This window comes from Microcaecilia unicolor, chromosome 8, assembly GCF_901765095.1.
Source record: "Microcaecilia unicolor chromosome 8, aMicUni1.1, whole genome shotgun sequence".
In the NCBI taxonomy this organism is placed as follows: Eukaryota; Metazoa; Chordata; class Amphibia; order Gymnophiona; family Siphonopidae; genus Microcaecilia; species Microcaecilia unicolor.
In genome coordinates, this window is record NC_044038.1 from 82,460,768 (window position 1) to 82,482,224 (window position 21,457).

The 21,457-nt window shown below is 43.8% G+C and overlaps 1 protein-coding gene across 5 annotated transcripts in view; it reads right to left on the minus strand.

The window, feature by feature from the left end:
* LOC115475505 (myelin-associated glycoprotein-like) overlaps positions 1-21,457 on the minus strand; it is a 151,414-nt gene that overhangs the window by 100,647 nt on the left and 29,310 nt on the right. For 4 of the 5 annotated variants that reach the window (XM_030211255.1, XM_030211252.1, XM_030211253.1 and 1 more), the window contains 4 exons: positions 20,588-20,935; positions 20,191-20,490; positions 13,571-13,843; positions 7,219-7,491 (listed from right to left, as the gene is read on the minus strand). In XM_030211255.1, coding sequence (XP_030067115.1) covers positions 7,219-7,491; positions 13,571-13,843; positions 20,191-20,490; positions 20,588-20,935 — 1,194 coding nt within the window. The remainder of the gene's footprint in view (positions 1-7,218; positions 7,492-13,570; positions 13,844-20,190; positions 20,491-20,587; positions 20,936-21,457) is intronic. The other variant, XM_030211256.1, reaches the window with a different exon arrangement.

The window sequence follows — 21,457 nt, forward strand, 5'->3', positions numbered from 1 at the left end:
TGGAGGAACATCTCCCTTTTTGGAGGGTCCTCAGTCTCACTTCACCATCAAGGTTATATCAATTTGTGTCTGTCATATATGGGCCGCAAAGCCTCAGTTCCTCCTGTGTTTCTCCTTGACATGTGACCAATATTTTCCATGTACTGATCAAGCACTTTGCTTACATGTAGCTTGAAGGGAGAAACCTAATTTATGCTGATGACAGCAAATCTGAGGGCTAGCAGGCCTATCTTACAGGCCTAGTATTGGGAGGAATATACAGATCTTATGAATTTTCATGGTTTAGTGCTCTGGGAAGAAGTTTTTGTTAATTTTTCAATTGGAAAAACTCCATTGCAAATTATGCCTAAAAAGCCTGAATGACAACTTTCGTTTTAGCGGCTATGTTTTTAAATGTGGACACTTCAACAGAGGTCAGAAAACCGGTTTTAAAGATTTTTTTTTAAAGATTGATCGTTTTTACGGATTTGGAATTATTTTTATGGAGTAATTAATACTCTGCTAAGTTTTTTACTGTATTGTCATTAGGTGGCACATACACATTCTATTAACAAAGCATAGGCAGAAGACAAATGGCTAGAGATGTAAAAATAGGAGGAAACCTACAATTGGAATTGTTAGACTGAAAAATGCTGAGAACTGCTATGTGGAGAGTGAAGAGACAAAAATGGACATGCTAAACTCCAGGAGAAGGACAATGGTCAGCTGACAAATTAGATATCGTACCATTAACAGAAGAAAGTGTTTTTGATCTACTTGACAAAAAAAAAAAAAGAAGTCCAAGTCTCCACAAAAAAACAAGAGATAAAAACAGGGTGGAGAGAAAACACACACATAAAAAGGTGTGAACACAGAAAACACAGAAGCCCACCCTTTTATATTTACGTTTTCTCTCCACCCTGTTTTTCTGATCTACTTGAAACACCATGGGGTCCTTTAACTAAGGTGCGCTGAAAAATGGCTTGCGGTAGTGTAGGCATGGGTTTGGGGCGTGCGCCGATCCATTTTTTAGCGTGCCTGTAAAAAAGGCCTTTTTTTGTTGCTGAAAATGGACGTGTGGCAAAATCAAAATTGCCGCACGTCCATTTTGGGTCTGAGACCTTACCGCCATCCATTGACCTAGCAGTAAAGACTCACGTGGTAACCGGGCGGTAATGACCTACGTGCACCAAATGCCACTTGGTGTGCATCTGTTATGTGCGTCCTAAAATAAAAAATATTTTCCAGATACGTGTATCGGATGCACGCCAAAAATGAAATTACTGCAAGAGCCACGCGGTATTCGGGTGGTAACTCCATTTTGGCATGCGTTGGGTGTGCGTAGATGCTTACTCGGCTTAGTAAAAGGGCCCCTAAATGTGGACAAAGCCATCGGGCCAGATGGGATACATCTCAGGATGTTGAGGAACTCAAAAGGTCCTAGTGGGTCTTCTTTTTAAAAAATCTTTATTTATGCAAACAGCAAGGTGACCAACAACACAGTATACAAGTATTGCAACCATGAGCAGCCAACAAACCATACCAAAAAATCAAGTGAAACAGAAACAACAAACCAAATGTCCCCATGGGTTGTTTCTTATCCGAGAGGGAAACCAGTGTGTCAGGCAACTCGCTGTAAGTGTTTTATCTAGTAAACCTCATATACCACACTTACCCCACAATACAACTCAGACATATCCCTCCCCCCAAGCAAGGCTGTGGTCTTTAATCAAGGTCAAAGTCTATTCAGATAAGGCTGAAGGCACCATCCAATATCCCCTGCTTGTATATCAAGCATCAGGATCAACAGATTACCTCTTGCTTCAGATAAAATGAAGCTCAGTAGTTTGGTCCAAATCTACTTCTGAGATTCGGTGGCTGGCCTTCCATGCCAGGACAAAGCCAGAGTTTATTCAGCTACTTGATGCATCTAATGTAGCCACTGGTTATAAGATGAAGGTATCTCATCTATCCAATGCTATAAAATAAGTTTGAGCAATGTAAAGATAAGTGTCTTTTTCCAGTTTATGCTGTCCTTCCCAGTTTCCCAACAATAACAAGACCATTCTTTCCCCCCTCCCATAATTTTTCCCAATACAGCAAAGACATACCTCCAAAGTTCATGAAGGCGAGGGCAATCCAAAATTGTTTGAATCCAAGTTTCCTGTTCAACATTGCAAACATTGATCATCAGACCATAACTTCCTTTGATAGCCAAAACCCTAGTAAGATAGGCTCTATGTATGATCTTAAATAGGGTCTCCTGTAAGTGAGAACTAGCAAGCAACCTGCATCCATATACCCACAATTTGGGGAGTTTGGTCCCTGTGATATCTATGGTTAAGTCAGCTGACCATATTTGTGCCAACACAGTAAGGGACATTCTGATCCTACAAAAAGTGAAGATATTAGGATCTCTATCATCAGAATGGATCCCAGAATGTGGAGTGCCTGACGGTTTCCCCATCACTGTTTAATATTTTGATGACCCCCTTAGGCCACATTCAAAAAGTGAGCAATTTTAATGCTTACATCTACGTAGACGATATAACCATATGCATCCCCTTTGATAATGACATCCTGGATGTGCTAGCCGACATCAAATGTGCACTTGATCTGATGGAATCTTGGGCCACGACTTTAAGCTGAAACTTAACAGAGAAAAGGCGAAGTTCATGACGATAACCAACCTATTCAAACCAAAAGCAATTTTCAAATTTTCTATTGATCGAACAGAATATTCTGTGGACACTAACATCAAAGTGCTGGGAATACCACTTGACCAGCACCTAACATTAGAACCGCAAGTGTCTGCCCTAGCATCTGAAATATTCAGATTGCTATGGCAACTGCAACAATTAAAAGCCTACTTTTCAAAAAACACCTTTCACATTTTGGTCCAAAGTTTTGTTCTGTCCAAGATAGACTACTATAATGCGGTCTACATGGGATGAAGGGAATACATCTTCAAAAAGCTACAAACAGTAAAAAAAATACCTCTGCGTGTCTGATCTGTGGCGTATCCAAATCAAATAGGATCATGATACACCACTACTGCAATCCCTGCACTGGCTACCAGTAAGAGCGAGAGTGGTTTTCAAAATTTGTGCTTTCATATACCAGGTCGTCTATGGCTATATGATGTCACTAGTAGAGCTACTCCTACCAAATCTCAGGGATAAGCTGAGAGACCACCTAATTATGAATTTCCTCAGCTGTAAAGAGGTGGTCTACAGTCAGCCTATATCGCCGGCTTTCCATATAACGAGGCCAAATGGTGGAATACATTTCCCAAACACACACGACATGACACCACCTATGAAAGCTTTTGTAAAAAACTAAAAACATTTTTATACAAGAAATACCTGTTGATATTTAAGATGTGTTTTAAATCTGAGCTGCAAGGCATCCCAATAATTAATACCCCCCCCCCCTCCCACCCTGACTCTATTAACTTACCTAAAGGCTTCGTGCCTAATACCAAAGAGCTGTCTATCCTCCACTGGGTCTCCTTCCCTAATCTTACATCCGCTATCCTATCAGCTCACTGCCTTATCATGCATCCTTGACCTGTATTTGTATATTCTGCTTAATTTTATGTAAGTCACATAGAACTGAGTTCTCGACTTGGATGACTGTGGGGTATAAATCCAATAAAGTGTCATACCTGTTCAAAGGAAGGAAAGTTCTCTGGTTCCAATTTAATAAGATCCCCCAATCTTGTGCAACCTCTTTGCCCCCTAGCCTGAAAGCCTCTCAAACCTAATCCCAGTTCAAAATCTGAATTCCCCACCGAAGCTAAAAAGGGAGACTTTTTTGGCAATCTCTTCTAGAACTTGCTCCACCAAAAACCACACTTTTCACAGAGATGTGGTAATAATGGCGATATTGTATTTCCACCTGCCATAGCAGGGTTAATATCAGTCAAAACAGTCTGTATATCAACGGGGACCCATTTTGGTGCTCAACTTTTTAATTTATGCACCCATCTCATGAGTGCCACTACATAAAAAGGCCGGAGGTCCAGAATCCCTAACCTGCCTCTTTTCTTGGGGAGAATATGTTTGTTAAGACCTATAAGTGCAACCCTACCCCGCCACAAAAATTGCCTCATTAAACTCTTGAATTATTTTTCTTCTTTACAAGATATCTAAAAGAGATATATTTATCCTCTCCCCAGATCAAAGTACTTTTGAAGATACTCTTCTTTTTGTGAAGTGTTATATTACCATAGTGGATAATTAGACAAATAAACAATTTTCTTAGAATAAATAAACAGAAGACTAAAGTTTTGTGGTTTGGAGGTTTGCAACCATTTCTCCAACTCATGTTACTTTGTCCTCAGGGGAAATGTTCAAATTTGAAAGTAAATCTAAAGTTTTAGTTGTGATCCTAGATGCAAAATAGACTTTTGAATTTCAGAAAGTGAAAGTGCCTTGGTGCTTTGTAGCTTTTACTATATGAGACGTGGGGTAAGGAATAATATATTGTAGAGGAATATATTCGAGTTATTCCCCAAGTTTTCCACGTCATCACTGTGACCCCTGACGCAGGTGCTAGTCACTGAAACACGGCCCGTGTCGGGTCTTTTTGTCAAGGCTCATTCATTAAAGAACTGTGTTCCATTTTTAAAGGCCCGTAGTGCTGTTTTTTTTGTTTGGACTTTAATTTGTACTTCGTTCCCTCTCTTTTGTTATATAAATTTAGGCCTGCCATTCATGTGCCTGGATTTATCAGCCTAGTGTTGAAAATCAGTGATAAGCTCCAAAATGTTTTCACCTGTCCTTGATTCATCCCTGTTGACACCCATTTTTTAAACTCCTAAATTTAGGAATTTAGTGACAATTTTGAGTATAAATATAGGCGCTGAGCCCTAGTAAATTTAAAAAAAAGCCCAATTTATCAACATAACTTTCAAAGGGGCCCTTTTAGTAGAGTGTTAAACCCTAACATGGGCTTAGTGTGTAAACAAATACCGCAAGATGCATTAAAAATTGTGTGGTAATTGGGCTGTTAGTACATGCAGTAACTATTTTAAAAATATTTCTTGAGGGGGTTAGTTATAGGCAGAGATGGATCATGGGAAGGCTAACCAGCTAGCCCGTCCGCATGAGTGCATACTAACTGATTAATGCAAGTTTAATGTGGGAGCACGTAGCACCTCCTAAATAAAAGGTGATACTGCTCTTGTTAATTTTTTTTCAAGTTCCACTTGCTAATGGATAAATTAGCGCAGGACCTGCAAAAATAAAAAAAGTAAAAGTACTGCCATATGAAATTTGGGCTTAATGCATGAAAAAGTCCCACATTTGATATCCTCCACCATTCACAATCAGGTTTCCAAGTTCAATATAGCACAGAGACTGTCCTGGTCACCCTCCTATCTAACTTCCGGCAAGAGCTAGCTGTTGGACGGAAGATTCTTCTGCTGCAATTTGATATGTCTAGCACTTTCAACATGGTGGACCATGAATTCCTGCTTCACCTACTGGACTCTTTTGGTATAGGAGGACCGGTATTGCACTGGTTCAAGGGTTTCTTGACTTCCAGGTCCTACCAGGTCATGGTGAACTCCAACACTTCTGAACCGTGGAAGGCCTCCTGTGGGGTCCCACAGGGGTCTCCCCTTTCACCTACCTTATTTAACATTATGATGATGCCTTTAGCCTCAGCACTTGCAAATCTGGACCTCAATTCTTTCATTTATGCGGATGATATTACAGTCTACATCCCATTCCACTCCATTGTATCGGAAGTTGCCAACCTCATTGATGCCTGTTTCTCTGCCTTGGAGCATTGGGTCAGGATGTTCCGCTTCATACTCAACAGGGAAAAAACCCATTGTCTCATCCTCTTGTCCACTCATGCCCATGTATCCGTCACAGTGCTTCCAGTATTGGGCTCCACCCTTCCGATTGCCAAAAGCCTGCTGCTTTTAGGAGTGCATCTGGACTCACATCTCCAGATGGCTGACCACATGCACTTGGTCTCCAAGAAAATGTTCCAGGCGATGTGGAGGCTTCGGCGCATCAGAGACATCCTTCCCAGAGACTTGTTTCGGACCCGTATCCACTGGCTCGTCCTATCCCATCTGGATTATTGTAGTGGAATTTATGTGGGTTGTCCGGCCTCCTTATTGAAAAAGTTCCAAACAGCTCAGAACACTGCGGCGAGACTCATACTTAGAGAAAGACGCTTTGCTCACGCCGCACCCTTGCGCTTTAAACTTCATTGGCTGCCTGTACAGGAGCGCATTGCTTTCAAGATCTGCTCCCTAACACATAAAGTCATCTATGGGGCTGCCCCGGAATACATGTTCCCCTTGATCGACCTTCCACCTAGAAATGCCAACTCTGCTGCTCGGTCCTATCTGCACCTCCGCTTTCCGAGTTGTAAGGGTGTCAAGTACAAGAGGATCTTTGCCTTGTCCTTCCGCTACTGGAGTCCCAAACACTGAAACGCTCTACCTCGCCATCTTAAAACTCAAGTGGACCATGCCCTCTTCAAGAAGTTGTTAAAGACATACTTCTTTGCTAAGACTTACTCCCCAACTTATACCGTTGATTGATGCATCCCCTGTCTCTTACCCTGCCTAGCTCACGCTGTTAGATTCCCCTCCCTTGCTTGCTTCTTGTACACTTTCCTAAGCTTTTCACTGTGTAATTTTTATTTAATTCTCTGTAAGCCACATTGCACCTGCATGAGTGGGAAAATGTGGGGTATAAGTAACCCATAAATAAATAAACATAAATCCTTTGGAATATCGGGCCTGAATTTTATTCTATTAGGACTCCTTTTACAAAGCCATGCTAGCAATTAGCGGTGTGCTAAATGCGACACAGCCCATTCACTTCCTATGGGCTTCATCACATTCAGCGCACAGTAATCACTACTGCAGCTTTGTAAAAGGAGCCTTAAATATTTACTGATTCACATGTATGTTTTTTTCCTAAAGGGGGTCTTTTACTAAAGATTAACTCGCGTTATCTGCAGCAGGGCCCACAGGACCCCCAAACTGACTACCTTAACAAGTTTGCACACTCACTGCTTTTATTTGTTTGTATCTATTTGTACCTGATTGCCATCTCTGACTAGACACCCTGTTATAAAATTACCCTCAATGAGTCCAGTCTAGATGCAGGGTAATCGACTGGGTGATCAGCTAGTTCTAAGATTCTAGCTGAGCCCTTTTCTTTCATACCTATCTGCCTAGGATTATATAAGAAACACTGTTCTTACCGTATCCATGGAAACCAAGCTGTGTTACCCCCAACTTATTGCTTGCAGTGCATGAGATGTTGGCTCCCAATGATGTCGGCCCTACAAGTAGACTTCTGGTCATGCTACTACTGAGATTAAAATTCAAGCTGATATCCACATCAGTCTGTTTCACTTTCCTGTCCGAGAGGTACCAAGTGATGACGGCTGAGGGGTTGGACCGCACCAAGCACTGACACTCAAACTGACGGTAGTGAAACACACAGTTAGATTCTGGCAGGATCTCTGGCTTGTCTGTAAAGCAATTAGACATAGAATAGGGATTGTTAGAAAGGCATATTGTTTTGTATGTCAACTTCACATAACATGTGATTAAGCTATGCTGCAATCAGTGTTGGGCAGACTGGATGGACCATACAGATCTTCACCTGCTGTCATTTACTATGCTACTATCCAGTCAATATATAGCCTACGGTGGTTGGTGTTTTCTTAAAAATGCTGAACACCACATGCAGAATTAGCTCCGGATCTTTAATGCCAGGTTATGTGCAGGTACCAGCACTGAATATCAAGCCTCTGGGGATCTTGGGGTGGGGGAGGTCTGGATGTTGCAGGAGGCTACAAGAGAGGGAGAGTGGATTGGAAGGAGGGATTCTTGTTATTACAGGGTGCGGGAGGGAGGGAGGATCGGCAAACTTCAGTTTAGTACCCAGAGTTATGCGGGTGCTGGCCAATGTTTAGTGCTGGTATGTGTATAGTTAAATGACCAAAGATAGAGTTGCTATTTATGTGGCCCTGTTTGATTGCTTAGCTATGCAAGCCCTGGCACTGAATATTGCTGTTATCATTTGGAGAGAAATAGTTACCTGACTGCAAGTGAACTATGAGCGAACTGAGATTGAGGACCAATGACAGTATCCTACAGCTCAGGTACCCTCAAGTCTCTAGTAGGGCAACTCGACTGGAGGTAGTAGTCTTGCCATGGTTTCATTACTCAGTTGTCTTGGACCAGGATTTCCCAAAATTTGGGCCCATCTAGGTTCAGCTTACCAGTGGCCCATGAAAGAAGGAGGAGGAGTCTTTCCCCAAAATTTTCCCTTTGGAGGACCCTGATTTCTGTATAGAGAACCCAAAGCTGCCTAAACCTCGCCGAGAGTGGCAGTTGGAAAAATTGCATTCCTCACTTTTCTTAGGGACTACAGTTGATGAGGACCCAGGGTCAGGAGGAGATGGACAGGACACCCCTGACCCTTTAGATAGTCTGCCCAATTGAAGTGGGAGAGGGAACCTGTGAGATTTTTAGAGGGCTCAGGCAGAGGATGAATCCCTTAGAGATGCCCAGGCCAAAGTTATAATGGTAGATGGAAACCCCTTGGGCAATCAGAACCCCTCTATAGTAATTCCTCCATATTTCATTGTATAGGGAACCTTGGAGGGAGAGGAAGTAAAGCAGTTGTAGCGCTGCAGAAATGATAAGTTATAGTAGTAGTAGTAGGATGTACCAGCACAGCTTGAGCTCTTGCAAGCTCTCTTTGGTGAACAGCTTTCACTCACACAGAAAGCCGACCTGAAACAGTTGATCTGCCAGAACCAGGACGTCTTTTCCAATATGCTGGGCTGCACCCACCTTGCAACCCATGATGTCATCACTGAGCCAGAAGTAGTGGTCTGGCAATGCCTGTCCCGGATCCCAGAAACCTATCAGCAGGCAGCGGCAAAATAAATACCTGAGATGCTCGACCTGGAGGTTATTGAAGAATCCACCAGTAATTGGTTGTCACCCATCATGATGGTACCTAAACCAGAAGGTGAATGTTGTTTCCAAACTAGAGGCTTGACCAATACAAAGGGTCAATGAACTCATTGAGAGGCTGGGAGGAGCCCAGTTCATCTCAACCCCTAGACCTGACCAAAGGATATTGTCAGGCACCCCTCATTCCAGCTATCAAGGAGAAGGAAGCCTTTTCAACACCCCAAGGACCATTCCAGTTCACTGTATTGCCTTTTGGCCTTCATGGAGCTTCAGCTATCTTTCAACACCTTGTTGACTACCTACTCAAGCCACATACCCCCCAATATTTAAAAAACATTTAACTGGCCAGGATTAGCACCTGGGCAGTTAAATGCCTCATAATCGGCTATCTGCAAATTTTCAGTGCTATCTGGCCAGCCATGACCTGCTGAAAATTCGCTGTTAATGGCTAGCAGCTAGCAGGTTATATCACACGATATAATCGGCTATCAAACAATTTTCAGCACCAGTTTAGTGGCCATATTTGGCCACATGAATGCCAGACCTATCTCTGGCTGGTTCATACTTCTGTCCATTGCTGAATATTGGCTTGGCCAGTTGTTTGAATCATCCAAAATAAACTGGATATTCAATGCTGGTCACCGGAAACAGCCCAGCACTGAATATCTAGGCTCAGCGCTCACCGCGGGAGTTAGCCAGTCTAACTCCCATGGTCTGAATATCGAGTCTATAGTGACTACATGTTTGCTTAGTTGGATGGCATCATCATCTACAGTACAGACTGGAGGACTCATCTCATCCAGGTCGAAGTGGTTCTGGATTTTATGGACCACTGGATTGACTACAAATCCAAAAAAGTGCTTCCTAGGAAGAAAAGAGATCCAATACCTGAGGTACTTTGTCGAAAGAGAGCATATGAGATCCCAGGTCCGGAAGGTAGAAGCAATCACACAGGTGCAACTACCACAGACCAAGAAGCAGATATGAGCCTTCCTGGGGCTCCTTGGATACTACCACTGATTTATCCCAGGGTTTTCTGAGAAGGTTGAACCACTGATCTGTCTCCTGCAGAAGAAAGCTCCTGGAAAGGTGCTATGGATGTCAAACCTTGGTACTGCTTTCCAGACTCTGAAGCAAGACATTTGTTCAGAGCCAGTTCTAGTCAGCCCAGACTTCAGCTGGCCCTTCATAGTGCAGATGGATGTGTCGGATGTCAGTCTTGAGGCCATCCTAGCCCAAGAAGTGGAGGGCGAAGAATACCCTGTGGCCTACATTTGCCATAAGCTGTTTCCTAGGGAGAGGAACTATGAAGTGATTGAAAAGGAAGCGGTAGCTGTCAAGTGGGCCTTGGAGACATTCCTGTATTATCTGCTGGGATGTCACTTCTTTCTCATCATGAACCATGAACCCCTCAAATGGATGGCTTGCCACAAGAATACGAATGCCCACATCATGTGGTCATTTTTCAGCCTCTAGCCCTTCAGTTTTGAGTTTCAACATCGGGTGGGCTGAGACCATGGAAATGCTGATTTCTTGTCATTGGAGGTGGATCTGGAAATGGCAATTGCTCAACTGGGCATGGTTGAGCTGAGAGGGAGGGTATGTGAGGGAGTCTATAAGACACTGCCAATTCCCCTTAAGAACATTCTCTCACAGCATAGGCGGTCGGTGGCCCAACTGTTTGGGGAGGCTAAAGGGGGTGGAGTTAGGGGCGGGGCCAGGGGCGGTGCTTACCTCCATAATTGTCTGACAACACACAGAAAAAAAAAATAAGTAAAAATAAAATAGTCACAATTAATACCTTTTATAAATTTAGATATTAGATTGTAAGCTCTATTGAGCAGGGACTGTCTCTTTGTGTCAGGTGTTCAGCGCTGTGTGCGTCTGGTAGCGCTATACAAACGTTAATAATATTAGATATGTATCATATGTCAAAGAATAAAGTGGTTGCTCAAAGCATAAGCTAACCAGTCGCTCAACTGCAAAACACTATGCACAACTTTGTGCAAAAACATACTCAGAACCTTACTGTACCATAAATATTACACTGGACAGAATACACCAATATACCACCCATACGGAAAAAGCAGACCATCAACAATATGAAACAAAGGATCATAATATCACAATTCTAATGTAGAGCCACAAAACACCCTTTTAGGGTGGATAGTGTTCACAATGAGCTCCTTTTATTAACAACCATATGTAGATCCTTCAAGAGGAAGTGTGTCATGATTTAGGCTCTACACCCTTTCAGATGTTTTGGTGCCAGCTCAGTAAGGCCAACACACAATCTCTCCACTGCAAAACACTATGCACAAACTTATGCAAAAACACACTCATAACCTTAGCAAACCACAACAGCACCAATTACAAGGACAGGACAAGCTACAACCTTATGGGTGGAAAGGCAGCACTACAATTACACCTGGCTCTAAAACACCAGTACACAACCTAGTGAAAAAAATTAAAAGGGCTGCAAATACTACAAATACTACACGCTAACAGAATACTGCACCTTGATCACACATGAAAAACACATGACACAACAGATATGAAGGCAAAATACTGAACTGGAAAGTTACCTCTAGAAGTCAGACTCTGCATGCAGCAATACTAGAAAAATTTAAACTTGCATGCAAAATATCACAGATGCACATTTCCAAAAGCTGACCTATTTCAATTAATAAATTCTGAATAAAAAAGTTTTCTACCTTTGCTGTCTGAGTATTTAGTTTTTCTGTTAGCTTTGGTCCCAGTTTCTTCTGTTGTGTGCAGCAATTCTCTTCTCCCCTGCCCTCACCTCCTCTCCAGGGATCTGTTCTCTTCCCCTTCTCTCCAGCGATCTCTCCCCTCCCCTCCATCCATCCACCCATGGCCAGAAATTCGCCTCTCCCCTCCCCTCCAGCGATCTGTTCTCTCCCCCTGCCTTCCCCTTCTCTCCATGTCTTGTCCAGCGATGATCTGTTCCCCTCCCCTCCCCTCCCAGCGATTCTCCCTGCCCTCGCCTTAACCGTTTTACTCTCCCTGGCAGCAACGTGAAGAAAAAGGCACTGTCTGCAGGATCGCCTTCAGCTTTTCCCTTCGCTTCGCTCTTCACACAATGTCCCGCCTTCGCGGAAACAGGAAATGCATCATCGCAAAGGCGGGACACTGTGTGAAGAGCGAAGCGAAGAGAAAAGCTGAAGCCGGAGGCTATCCTGCAGACAGTGCCTTTTACTTCACGTTGCTGCCAGGGAGAGTAAAACGGTTATACACGGGGGGGGGGGGGGGGGGGGGCAAGGAAGGCTGCCGGTCGAAGGAGAGCAGGAAGGAAGGACGGTTGGGAGAGCTCCCTGGCTGCTGCGCAAGCCCTGCGTTTGTGAGGGCAGCAGCCAGGGGAAGGTCAAGATTGAGCTGGGGAGGCTTAGCCTCCCCAAGCCTCTTATACGGGGCGCCTATGTCTCACAGTGTCAGGACCACCTTAAAATCCCTAGACCCGCCCAAGTGACATAGGAGGGGCGCCGCCAGGCGGGCATGGTCCAGGAAGTATAAAAGCCCAGGCCAGAACTAGATGAAGGGGGTCCAGAGGGAAGCAGTGACACCCACTGCAGATGCCTCTGCACCAAAGCTGAGAAACTGCAACCACTACGTTCAGGTAGGCCAAGTTCAACTTGGAACCTTGAGTTTGTATTTTGACCTGGCTGGCTGCAAGTCAGCCTTGTGTACCTGCTAGAGACTGCGCTGGTATCTATGGGTCCAGGGACCAGGCCAGAGACCAGTAAGAATTGCTGCTAAGCAGAGAAACATATATGTATGCTGTGGTTCTGCAGGTGCAGGCCACCCAAAGACACTGTTATGTTTACAGAAATAGCTTTGAGTACTTCTTCCTCCCTTCCAGTGAAGTAAACATGAGCCCTTACTGGACACCTTTAATAAATATTATTTGTTTTCACTGTAGCTTGCTGAGTGTGTGTGGCTTGTGTTACCTGGCTCCACGGCCTGCCTTTGCTCATGTTACCACACCCTCACACCCCACTGCTGAGAATCATTTGTGTCTTTTCCAGACTTTACTCCTTCTACCCTACTGCTGAGGATCCTCTGTGTCTCTCCCAGACTTTCCTCCTTGTACCCCACTGCTGAGGATCCTCTGTGTGAGTCCAGACGTTACCCCTCACACCTCACTGCTAAGAATCCTCTGTGCCTGTACCAGGCTTTAACTCCTGCTCCCTCACCTCTAAAGATGATCTGTGCCTGTCCAAGGGTTTCTTAAACTTTAGTTACTGGTTTTGTCTCTATTAGGCTGGGCTGTCATTGCATGTCATTAACAAATGAAAATGAGCCAAAAAAACAAACATGAAATTATGGAGAAAGAGTGTGCACTCTTAACAACATTGCCCCTGAAACGAAAATGAAAACAAAAACTAACCAAAACAATGCTGCAAACAACATGGGATATGAAATGAAACAAAAAATTTGGGGCTGCACATCTCTAGCTTCTACCAGCTTCCTTGGCCAGCGCTCACACACCCACCACTTTTTCAGCAAAGAAATGTTTTAAAACTCCTGAGCCTATCTTCTTGCAGCCTGATAACATGTCATCATATTTCAGGATCATTTGCTAGCTAAATCGACTCTTACATTGGACATTGAAATGCAGCAGAGTGGAATTCTGGGCCCCAAGTTCATTCTTCACCATGCAGAAGTAGGAAGGATTGGCTCTTGAGATGTTTGTGGCCTGAAGAGTATGGTTGTTCTCCGGCAGTCTGAGGATGGTGTCCTTTAGAACTCTATACCAAGTGTAGCTGGTTGCTGGAGGGTTGCTATTGCTGGAGCACATCAGGGAGACACTGCTGCCTTCTTCTGGGGTTTTGATACCTTTTCTTATCCTCACAGATGTGTTTTGGGGGGAATCTAAATCAAAGGAAAACATAAACACACAGAGATGCCAAGGATGGCCCATCTGAAACATTGAGATTTTTTTTGCCCTGAGGAGTAAACATTTTAGGGGTGTACATTCACATGCACACCCCTCCTCCCTCACAAGAAATTCTTTCTTTTTGGCCTCAATCAATTTCCATCCTCCAGCAACCTTTCTTCACCTCAGTCACACCTGCAATGCCCCCCAAGTTCCAGTTAACCCCCCTTCACCTTTATCACTCTTACCCCTCCCAGCAACTTACTCCCTCTGCACTCAATCACAAGCCCTTTCCTCCCCTCACAGAAAATATCCCATCTTTGGCCTCAGCTCACCTCTGTTTACAGAAATTGGCAACTGTTCTGCCTCCATATTCATGAAGGCAGGTGCTTGTTGTTTTTATGTGTTTTATGCTGTGGTTGTACTTGTAGTTACCTTGTGATAGGTTTTCCTGAGCACCTGTCCCTGTTCCCTATACCTAGAATTCTCCTAGCAACTCTGTGCATGCTAAAAGACAGGGGTTGGTTGAGAACAGACTCCAAGTTCTGCAGGGCAGAGACTCTTGTCCAGCACACTTAACTGTAAGTTATTTTCTTTTGTCTGAATTTGCATTAATGAAGATTTTGATTCAAGAGTTCTGAGTCTTCACAGTGATGTTCTATACTCTGATTTAGCTGAGTGTTGGAGACAGAACTTTTGCAAGGGCTGTACAGCAAAAATTTGTGGCAACTACAAAGGCACAATAAACTTGGTAAAGGTGCAATGTGAAGAATATTACAAGCGTTATCATAAGCATATTAGAAAGCAGAAATTAGTGAGATTGGTGCTGGTCATCTATGCAGACAGAAGCAGACAGCATACAGCTAGTGTAACCCTGCATAATTAATTAGCTGAAACTGAGCTAGCTAGCACAACACCCCACCATTGCTATAGTGATATCAAAGTTTCAATTTAAGGTACACTCCGTGCCTTATGGCTAATTAGAAAAAAAGAGGACTTCCATATAGGGACTTCCAGCTTCTTCAGTCTCAAGCAAAGTATGTTCTGTCTTTTGACAGCCTTGCCTAAGTTACAGTGGAACCCTGGAATGGGATAATGTTTGTTATTATTTCACTGCTAGGTCATGTGAGCTAGGCATTATGTGTAGTGCAGTTTATTGTAATGCAACCACTCTTGACAAGCTCTGTTTCTATTGGTCTTTACCTTCTCCTCTGGGCTTGTGTGTGCCCTACTTTCTAGCCCTCTCTCTTGCTCCCTCTCTATGATTCTGTATCCATTTTACTTCAGCCAGCTCATGTCCTGTTAAATGCTCTGAAGAGAACTTGGACATATCTTTATGTTAAGATATAGCATTTCCAGCAGACCAGCTCTGATCCTCTCCTGTAAACCCAGCTGTGTTTTTTCACCTGCTCAGCAAAGCTGGGTTTCTCAGATTTCTGTCTCCATCCACTGAAACAACTGTCAGAATCACAAAGTCTCTGTGCCGTGAGGCAATTCTTCTGAACTGCTGACTGTGAGTACTTTGTTGTGTTATTCAATAAAGAAAATATCAGAAAAGAAAGAGACTTCAGGTGCGCTGGTATGCCAAGGTTAACTGCAAGATACTGAGACTTTCAGGTAACAGGTCTTAGAGACTTGTACAAAGTATCCATTTGGGGCACACACCCTCTCTATAGCACACTCACTACCAGCAAAGTTTCAGTTTAAGGTACACGCTGTGCCTTATGGCTATTTAGAAAAAAGAGGACTGCCATATAGGAATTTCCAGCTTCTTCAGTCTCAAGCAAAAGAATTTATTGAGCACACCCCACCCCACCCCACCCTCTTGCTGTTTCTAAAAGGCAACATTTAGCACATAGCCAAGGTTCTCTGTGCAAGGTATTCTAAGAAAAAAAGGGGGATTTATTTATTTACTAGTGTAAGCCACGGCAGAATCTATTGAGTTACACAGACCAGTTCCTGAGCAGGCTGACATAGAGGACACAGACACAGCACAAGCAAGTCATGGCAGTGAAAAGGGTTCAAGTTCTAAAAGACTGCTTGTACTGACAGAGAAAGCCAGAGAGGTGTATGAAGCTGAAGTAGAAACTTATGCTCCCCTTTGAACAAAATCTAGGTCAAAGTACAGCAAGGAATATATGATGTTCCAAAGGGCAGCCATGCTGAAGGCCTAAATACTGACCTGCTGCAAGCTACCTATCAGCAATATCAACAGAAATCACAGGAATATTGTGAATTTCTAAGCATGCAAAAAACATCAGACAGTTTGACCCAGCGGAAGAGACAGCAGGCCACAGATCTTACACGCCAGTCTATGATGACAGAGGCAATTAAAAGCACAGCCACTCGCACAAACCCCACAGGAGAAAATCATTCTCAGCATGCTAGAAATCCCAGACACAGCACTAGAAGCACTAGGTCATTGAAATCACACTGGACAAGCCATTCCAGCAGATCTACTACAAGCTCTCTTGCTCTTGAATTGTAAATAGATGCAGTGCCATATCGAGAGTTCTTTATGGTGAGCAAAAAGCAGCTAAAAAACTGGAGAAACTTAAACTAAAAGAAGAGAGAAAGAAAGCAGCTGCTGTTGTTGCCACTGCTGAAGCTAATGTTGCCGCCATGGCTGCCGCAAAAACCAACAAAATCTCCCTGAACCCACAAAAACAGACATTCTGTTGGTTCATAACACCGGTGGACAGGTGCCTGATTTCAAAATACCATTTGGGAAGCATGAAGTCCTCCTAAAATCACAGGTCAGGAATCTTAGGATACTGCTAAACTCATCTCACTTACTTTGATCCAACAAATTCAAACAACCTTTAAAAACTGTTTCTATAATCTGCTGCACCTAAAAAATCTCTCCCCATATATTGGGCTAGGTTACAGTAATGCCCCTTATACTGATCAAACCAAAAAGAGTTTGCACTACTTCCAATTAATTCAGAATGCTGCAGCACCATTGATAGAGAGTTGTGAGCAACATGAACCCATCACACTGACCAGTATGGCAAGGAAATAGAATTTACTGGGTTGATCCTAGCCATACTGGTCAGTGTTGTTTTCTTGTTTGGCTTTCCTGGTGTCTCCAGGTCAGGCTGGACTCTTCAGCTTACTCATGCATTTTTGCCTCTTTTGGTTTGCATGTTTCCTAATAGGGAGGGTCGGCTTAAGGGGCAAGGCACTGAGTCACAGGCTCAGGGCGTTAACAGCTCAGGGACGCCACAAGCCTACCTCACAGGCTGGCCCACCACAGTGGAGGAAACATGTTCCTTTCCTTCTGCTCCTATGCTTTTCTGCATTATGCCGGTGCTGTTACTAACACCACAGCTGATTTTAAACATGAGAACCAGTACATACTGTAAAACCATGAGATATAAGAAGAACAGATTTTTCTGTTTACAATCAACAATGGTGGCTGTCCGTTATGGCCCCAGAGGTCAGATGACAACTCTGGCTTTGGTCTGATTCTGAGTTCCCTTCTTTTGATACTGTCCACTTCTTAGGGGCAGTGAGTTTTGTAGCACAATAATACAACACACAAAGGTGGCGTGAATTCCTGTCAGGGCACATTTTAGGGAGACAGTGGTTTATTTCTATTGTTTTTCCTGAGTATTGGTTCTGGTTTGTTTTATTGCTCGGACACTGACATTCCCAGGGATCAGACTAGGAGGGGAGAGGGGAATGTCAGAGCTGGTCTCCCAGAGGTCTTCGGCTGACACAGAGTAGGTCCTGAAGCTTCAGTTAGGCTAATGCTGACAGTGGCAATAACAGTGCTGGAACAAGCCAGAGTCTCCTCTCCCTCTCATTTAATCCTTTACACAGTGATGGGAGCATGTTCCTTTCCTTCTGCTGCAGTGCTCTTCTTCTGTGTTGTTCCAGCACTGTTATTGCCAATGTCAGCATTAGCCTAACTGAAGCTAGGAGTCAGGAGGGCTGATGCTGGGGATGGGCTGGGATTAGAATAGGGCTGGTTCTGGGCTTGGATGGAAGGGAGCTAATGACTGGGGGGGGGGGGGGTTCTGGCTGGAAGGGGGTTCCATATTGGGGGAGGTCATGTTGGTGAGGTTAGTATTGGAAGCAGACTGATGCAGGGGGGCTGGGCCTGGAAGGGAGCATTGTTGGGGGCTAGGGACCTGGAACTGGAAGGAGAGGGTTGATGCTGGAAGGGGGCACGAACTCGAAGGAGGCTGATCTGGGGGGGGGGGGGGGCTGGAACTAGAACAGGGCTGGGATAGAAGGGGCTGGTGCTGGACTGGAAAGGGACGCGTGCATTGGGGGGGGGGGGGGAGGGAATGGAAATGAAAGGGGTCTGATACTATGGTCCATGCTGTAAGTGTCACTCATCATGTGGCTGCAAATGCAAAAGATAGCTAAGGGCACTGCTAATAGAGCATCCACACAAAATAGAGTGAATTCAGTGTTACCTTATAGAAAGATAGAAAAAATAAAGCCTGTGAGAGACAGCTAGATACTGTTGGATAAACGGAAAATGAAGGAATAGATCTGATGCTATTGAGAACTGTGAGAGAGTGAGTGGTATAGCAGCAGGTGTTCCTAGGAACACTCCCTCATTGAAGGTGCAGGTTAAGGACACAGTTTAACTGCCTAAAAGCAGGTAGTGCGAAACTGCCAGAATCAGAAGTGCAGGGCTCAGAGGGAAGGAAGATGAAATGCCCTGAGAGAGTGTAGAACTAGGGAGGCCCCAAAGCAAGAGATCTCCAGGAGAGAGAACCTGAGTTTAGAGTCACATGGAGGGAGACTCCAAGGGAAGGAATTCTCCCTAAGTGTTGGCTGGGCTGCAGTCCCTAGAGGGGAGTACCAGGGAAGCAAGGAATGGCTCTGGCTTAGAGGTTTGCATGAGAAGGAACAGAAGACTGCAAAGGTAAAGGAGTGCCTTCATTTTTTGTAAATACTATTGGGGTTGCTGATCAGGGTTGGAAAGAGTGTGACAGGGAAATAGACTATATTGCTTTAGTTATTTTGTATCAATAAAGTTTCCTTTGATTTTGCACTGCAAACTGCCTGTGTCTGTGAAATCCTGTAGTAACCACCAGTCACACTCACAAGAACAAACAGAAAAATAGAGACAGATAAGTAAAAGAGAGATGGTAGGTCCTGTGGTATATACATACATTTTGAAGACAGTTTCAAAAGTTATTTACACTGTTAAAAAGCTACAAAAGAATTGCCAACCATGTGTGGGTAAAAGTGTACCTCTTCTTCCACCTCCATCATGTGTAGGTAAAGTGTAACTCTTGTTCTACCTTCCCCGTATATGGGTAAAAGTGTACCTCTTGTCTACTGTCTTCGTGTGTAGGTAAAAGTGCACCTTTTGTTCTATCTCAACCGTGTGTGTGTGTGTGTGTGTGTGTGCAAAAGTACATCTCTTGTTCTACCTTCACTGCGTGTGTGTAGAATTACACCCCTTCTTCTACCTCCATCATGTGTAGATAAATGTGTACCTATTGTTATACCTCCAATGTGTGTGTGTAAAGGTGTACCTCTTATTCTACCTCCATCATTTTTAGGTAAAAGTACACCTCCTTGTTCTACCTCCACTTTTGTGTGTAAAAGTGTATCCCTTGTTCTACCTTCACTGTGTGTGTGTAAGCAGTGTACCTCTTTTTCTACCTTCACTGTGTGTGTGTAAAAGTGTACCCCTTGTTCTACCTCCACTATATTTGTGCGTGTGTGTGTAAAAGTGTACCCCTTGTTCTACCTCCAGTGTGTGTGTGTGTGTGTGTGTGTAAAAGTATACCCCTTGTTCTACCTCCACTGTATGTGTGCGTGTGTGTGTGACTATAAAAGTGTACCCCTTGTTCTACCTCCACCGTGTGTGTGTGTAAAAGTGCATTCCTTGTTCTGCCTGGAGTTGCCTAATGGTTACTGTAGTGGTCTGAGAACCAGAGGAACTGGGAAGTCTCTTAACCCTCTGTACTTGCATATAATATGTAAACCACTTTGACTACATAACCATAGAAAGGAGGTATATCAAATCCCATCCCCTATCCCTACTTCTACCGTGTGTGAGTAAAAATGCACCCTTTGTGCCCTTTTACCTGTATTCTGGTGGAGGCATTCCCAGGCCAGGGTTTTACATTTTCAAAATGATATATACTGTTTTTGTGGAACAGTGAGGCAAATATTTGTGGGTGCTCTATCCTTGGGCTGGTTTCAGAGGGAAAGCATGTGTGTATGTTCCCTTTAAGAACTTGTGTGAAATCCATGGGTAGTGCATTTGCCTGCAGAGATTTGAAAATTGTCCTCCAAATACTGGAGAGGGAGAGATTAAATATGACTAGAAGGATAATTTAATTACCCACAAAGCTGTGTCACTCACATAATACACTGAATGTTTTTCCTGTTATCCTGGCTTCCTGACCGCTGGGGTACTGCGCCTTACAGCTCACAGCCTTCTGGTGGTGGTTGGCAGACACCAGAAACGTCTGCTTAGATACGACCTCCCACTCCCCTTCCCCTAGCATTCTGTGCTCCTCCTGTACCATGTCAAACTGGGGTTGCCACAGCAGGGTGGGAGGATTCACAATACATGTATGGGTGGTCCTGCATGTAATAGTCAGCAACTCTCCCTCAGTCAAATCACTTCTATAGCCCAGGAGCTGTGGGTCAGTGGGCCTCTCTGTGGAAAAAGGAGCATACAGAAGTCAGAAGAAGGATCCCATGCTAGTGCAACATAGCACTATAAACATATCTTTCAGTGTTGTGATGAAACTCACCTTGGACAGTGACATGGGGAGAACTAGGGAAGCTGTATTTGTCCAGGTTTCGAATTTCCAACCGCAATTTATATGACACACCATCCTCTTTCTTTACTTGTTTGATCCACAGGGAACAGTTTTTATGTTCTAAGTTCCCAACCAAGGCTGCCCGGCCTTGAGTCTCTGGCTTGTCACTCTGGTACAGTATTGTATATTCATTCTGGTACCAGATGGCTGTTATGTCACTTTGTGGTTTGGATTGTCCGGGGTAGTTGAATGTACAAGGAATGACCAGGCATGAGTCCTTCAGAGCCATCAGGCTTCTGGGCGTTCTGGCTGTCCAGTCTGCATTGACAGGAAGCAGAGCTGAGGAGGAGAAGATATTGTATAAACCTTCCATCAGTAGAAAAAAAAATCATTCAACCAGGTAACAAATTTTTACTTGTAATATTTAGGGCCCTGTTTACAAAGGTGCACTAGCATTTTTAGTGCGTGCTAAAAATTAGCGCACGCTAACCGTGTAGCTGCCCATAGGAATATTATGTGCATCTACACGATTAGTGTGCACTAAAAACGCTAGCTCGCCTTTGTAAACAGGGCCCTTGGTATTTGGTTCACATCTTTTTAGGCTCATTGCATTATATCAAATGGAATAAAATAATAATAATAATCTTTTGGTATCACTATTGCTTAATCTCTATCCCCTTTCTCTTTCTCTAGCTGCTTTTACCCTTTTTCTTGTTGTCTCTGCCTTTTTTTTTTCTATTTTAATTTTGTACACTGCATAGATGCCTACCGATCATAGGCCCATTGCGGTATATCAAGTGCAGTAAAATAATAACAATAATAATAATTGTCAGAGCTCTCTGAAATTCCAGAAAATAGAAT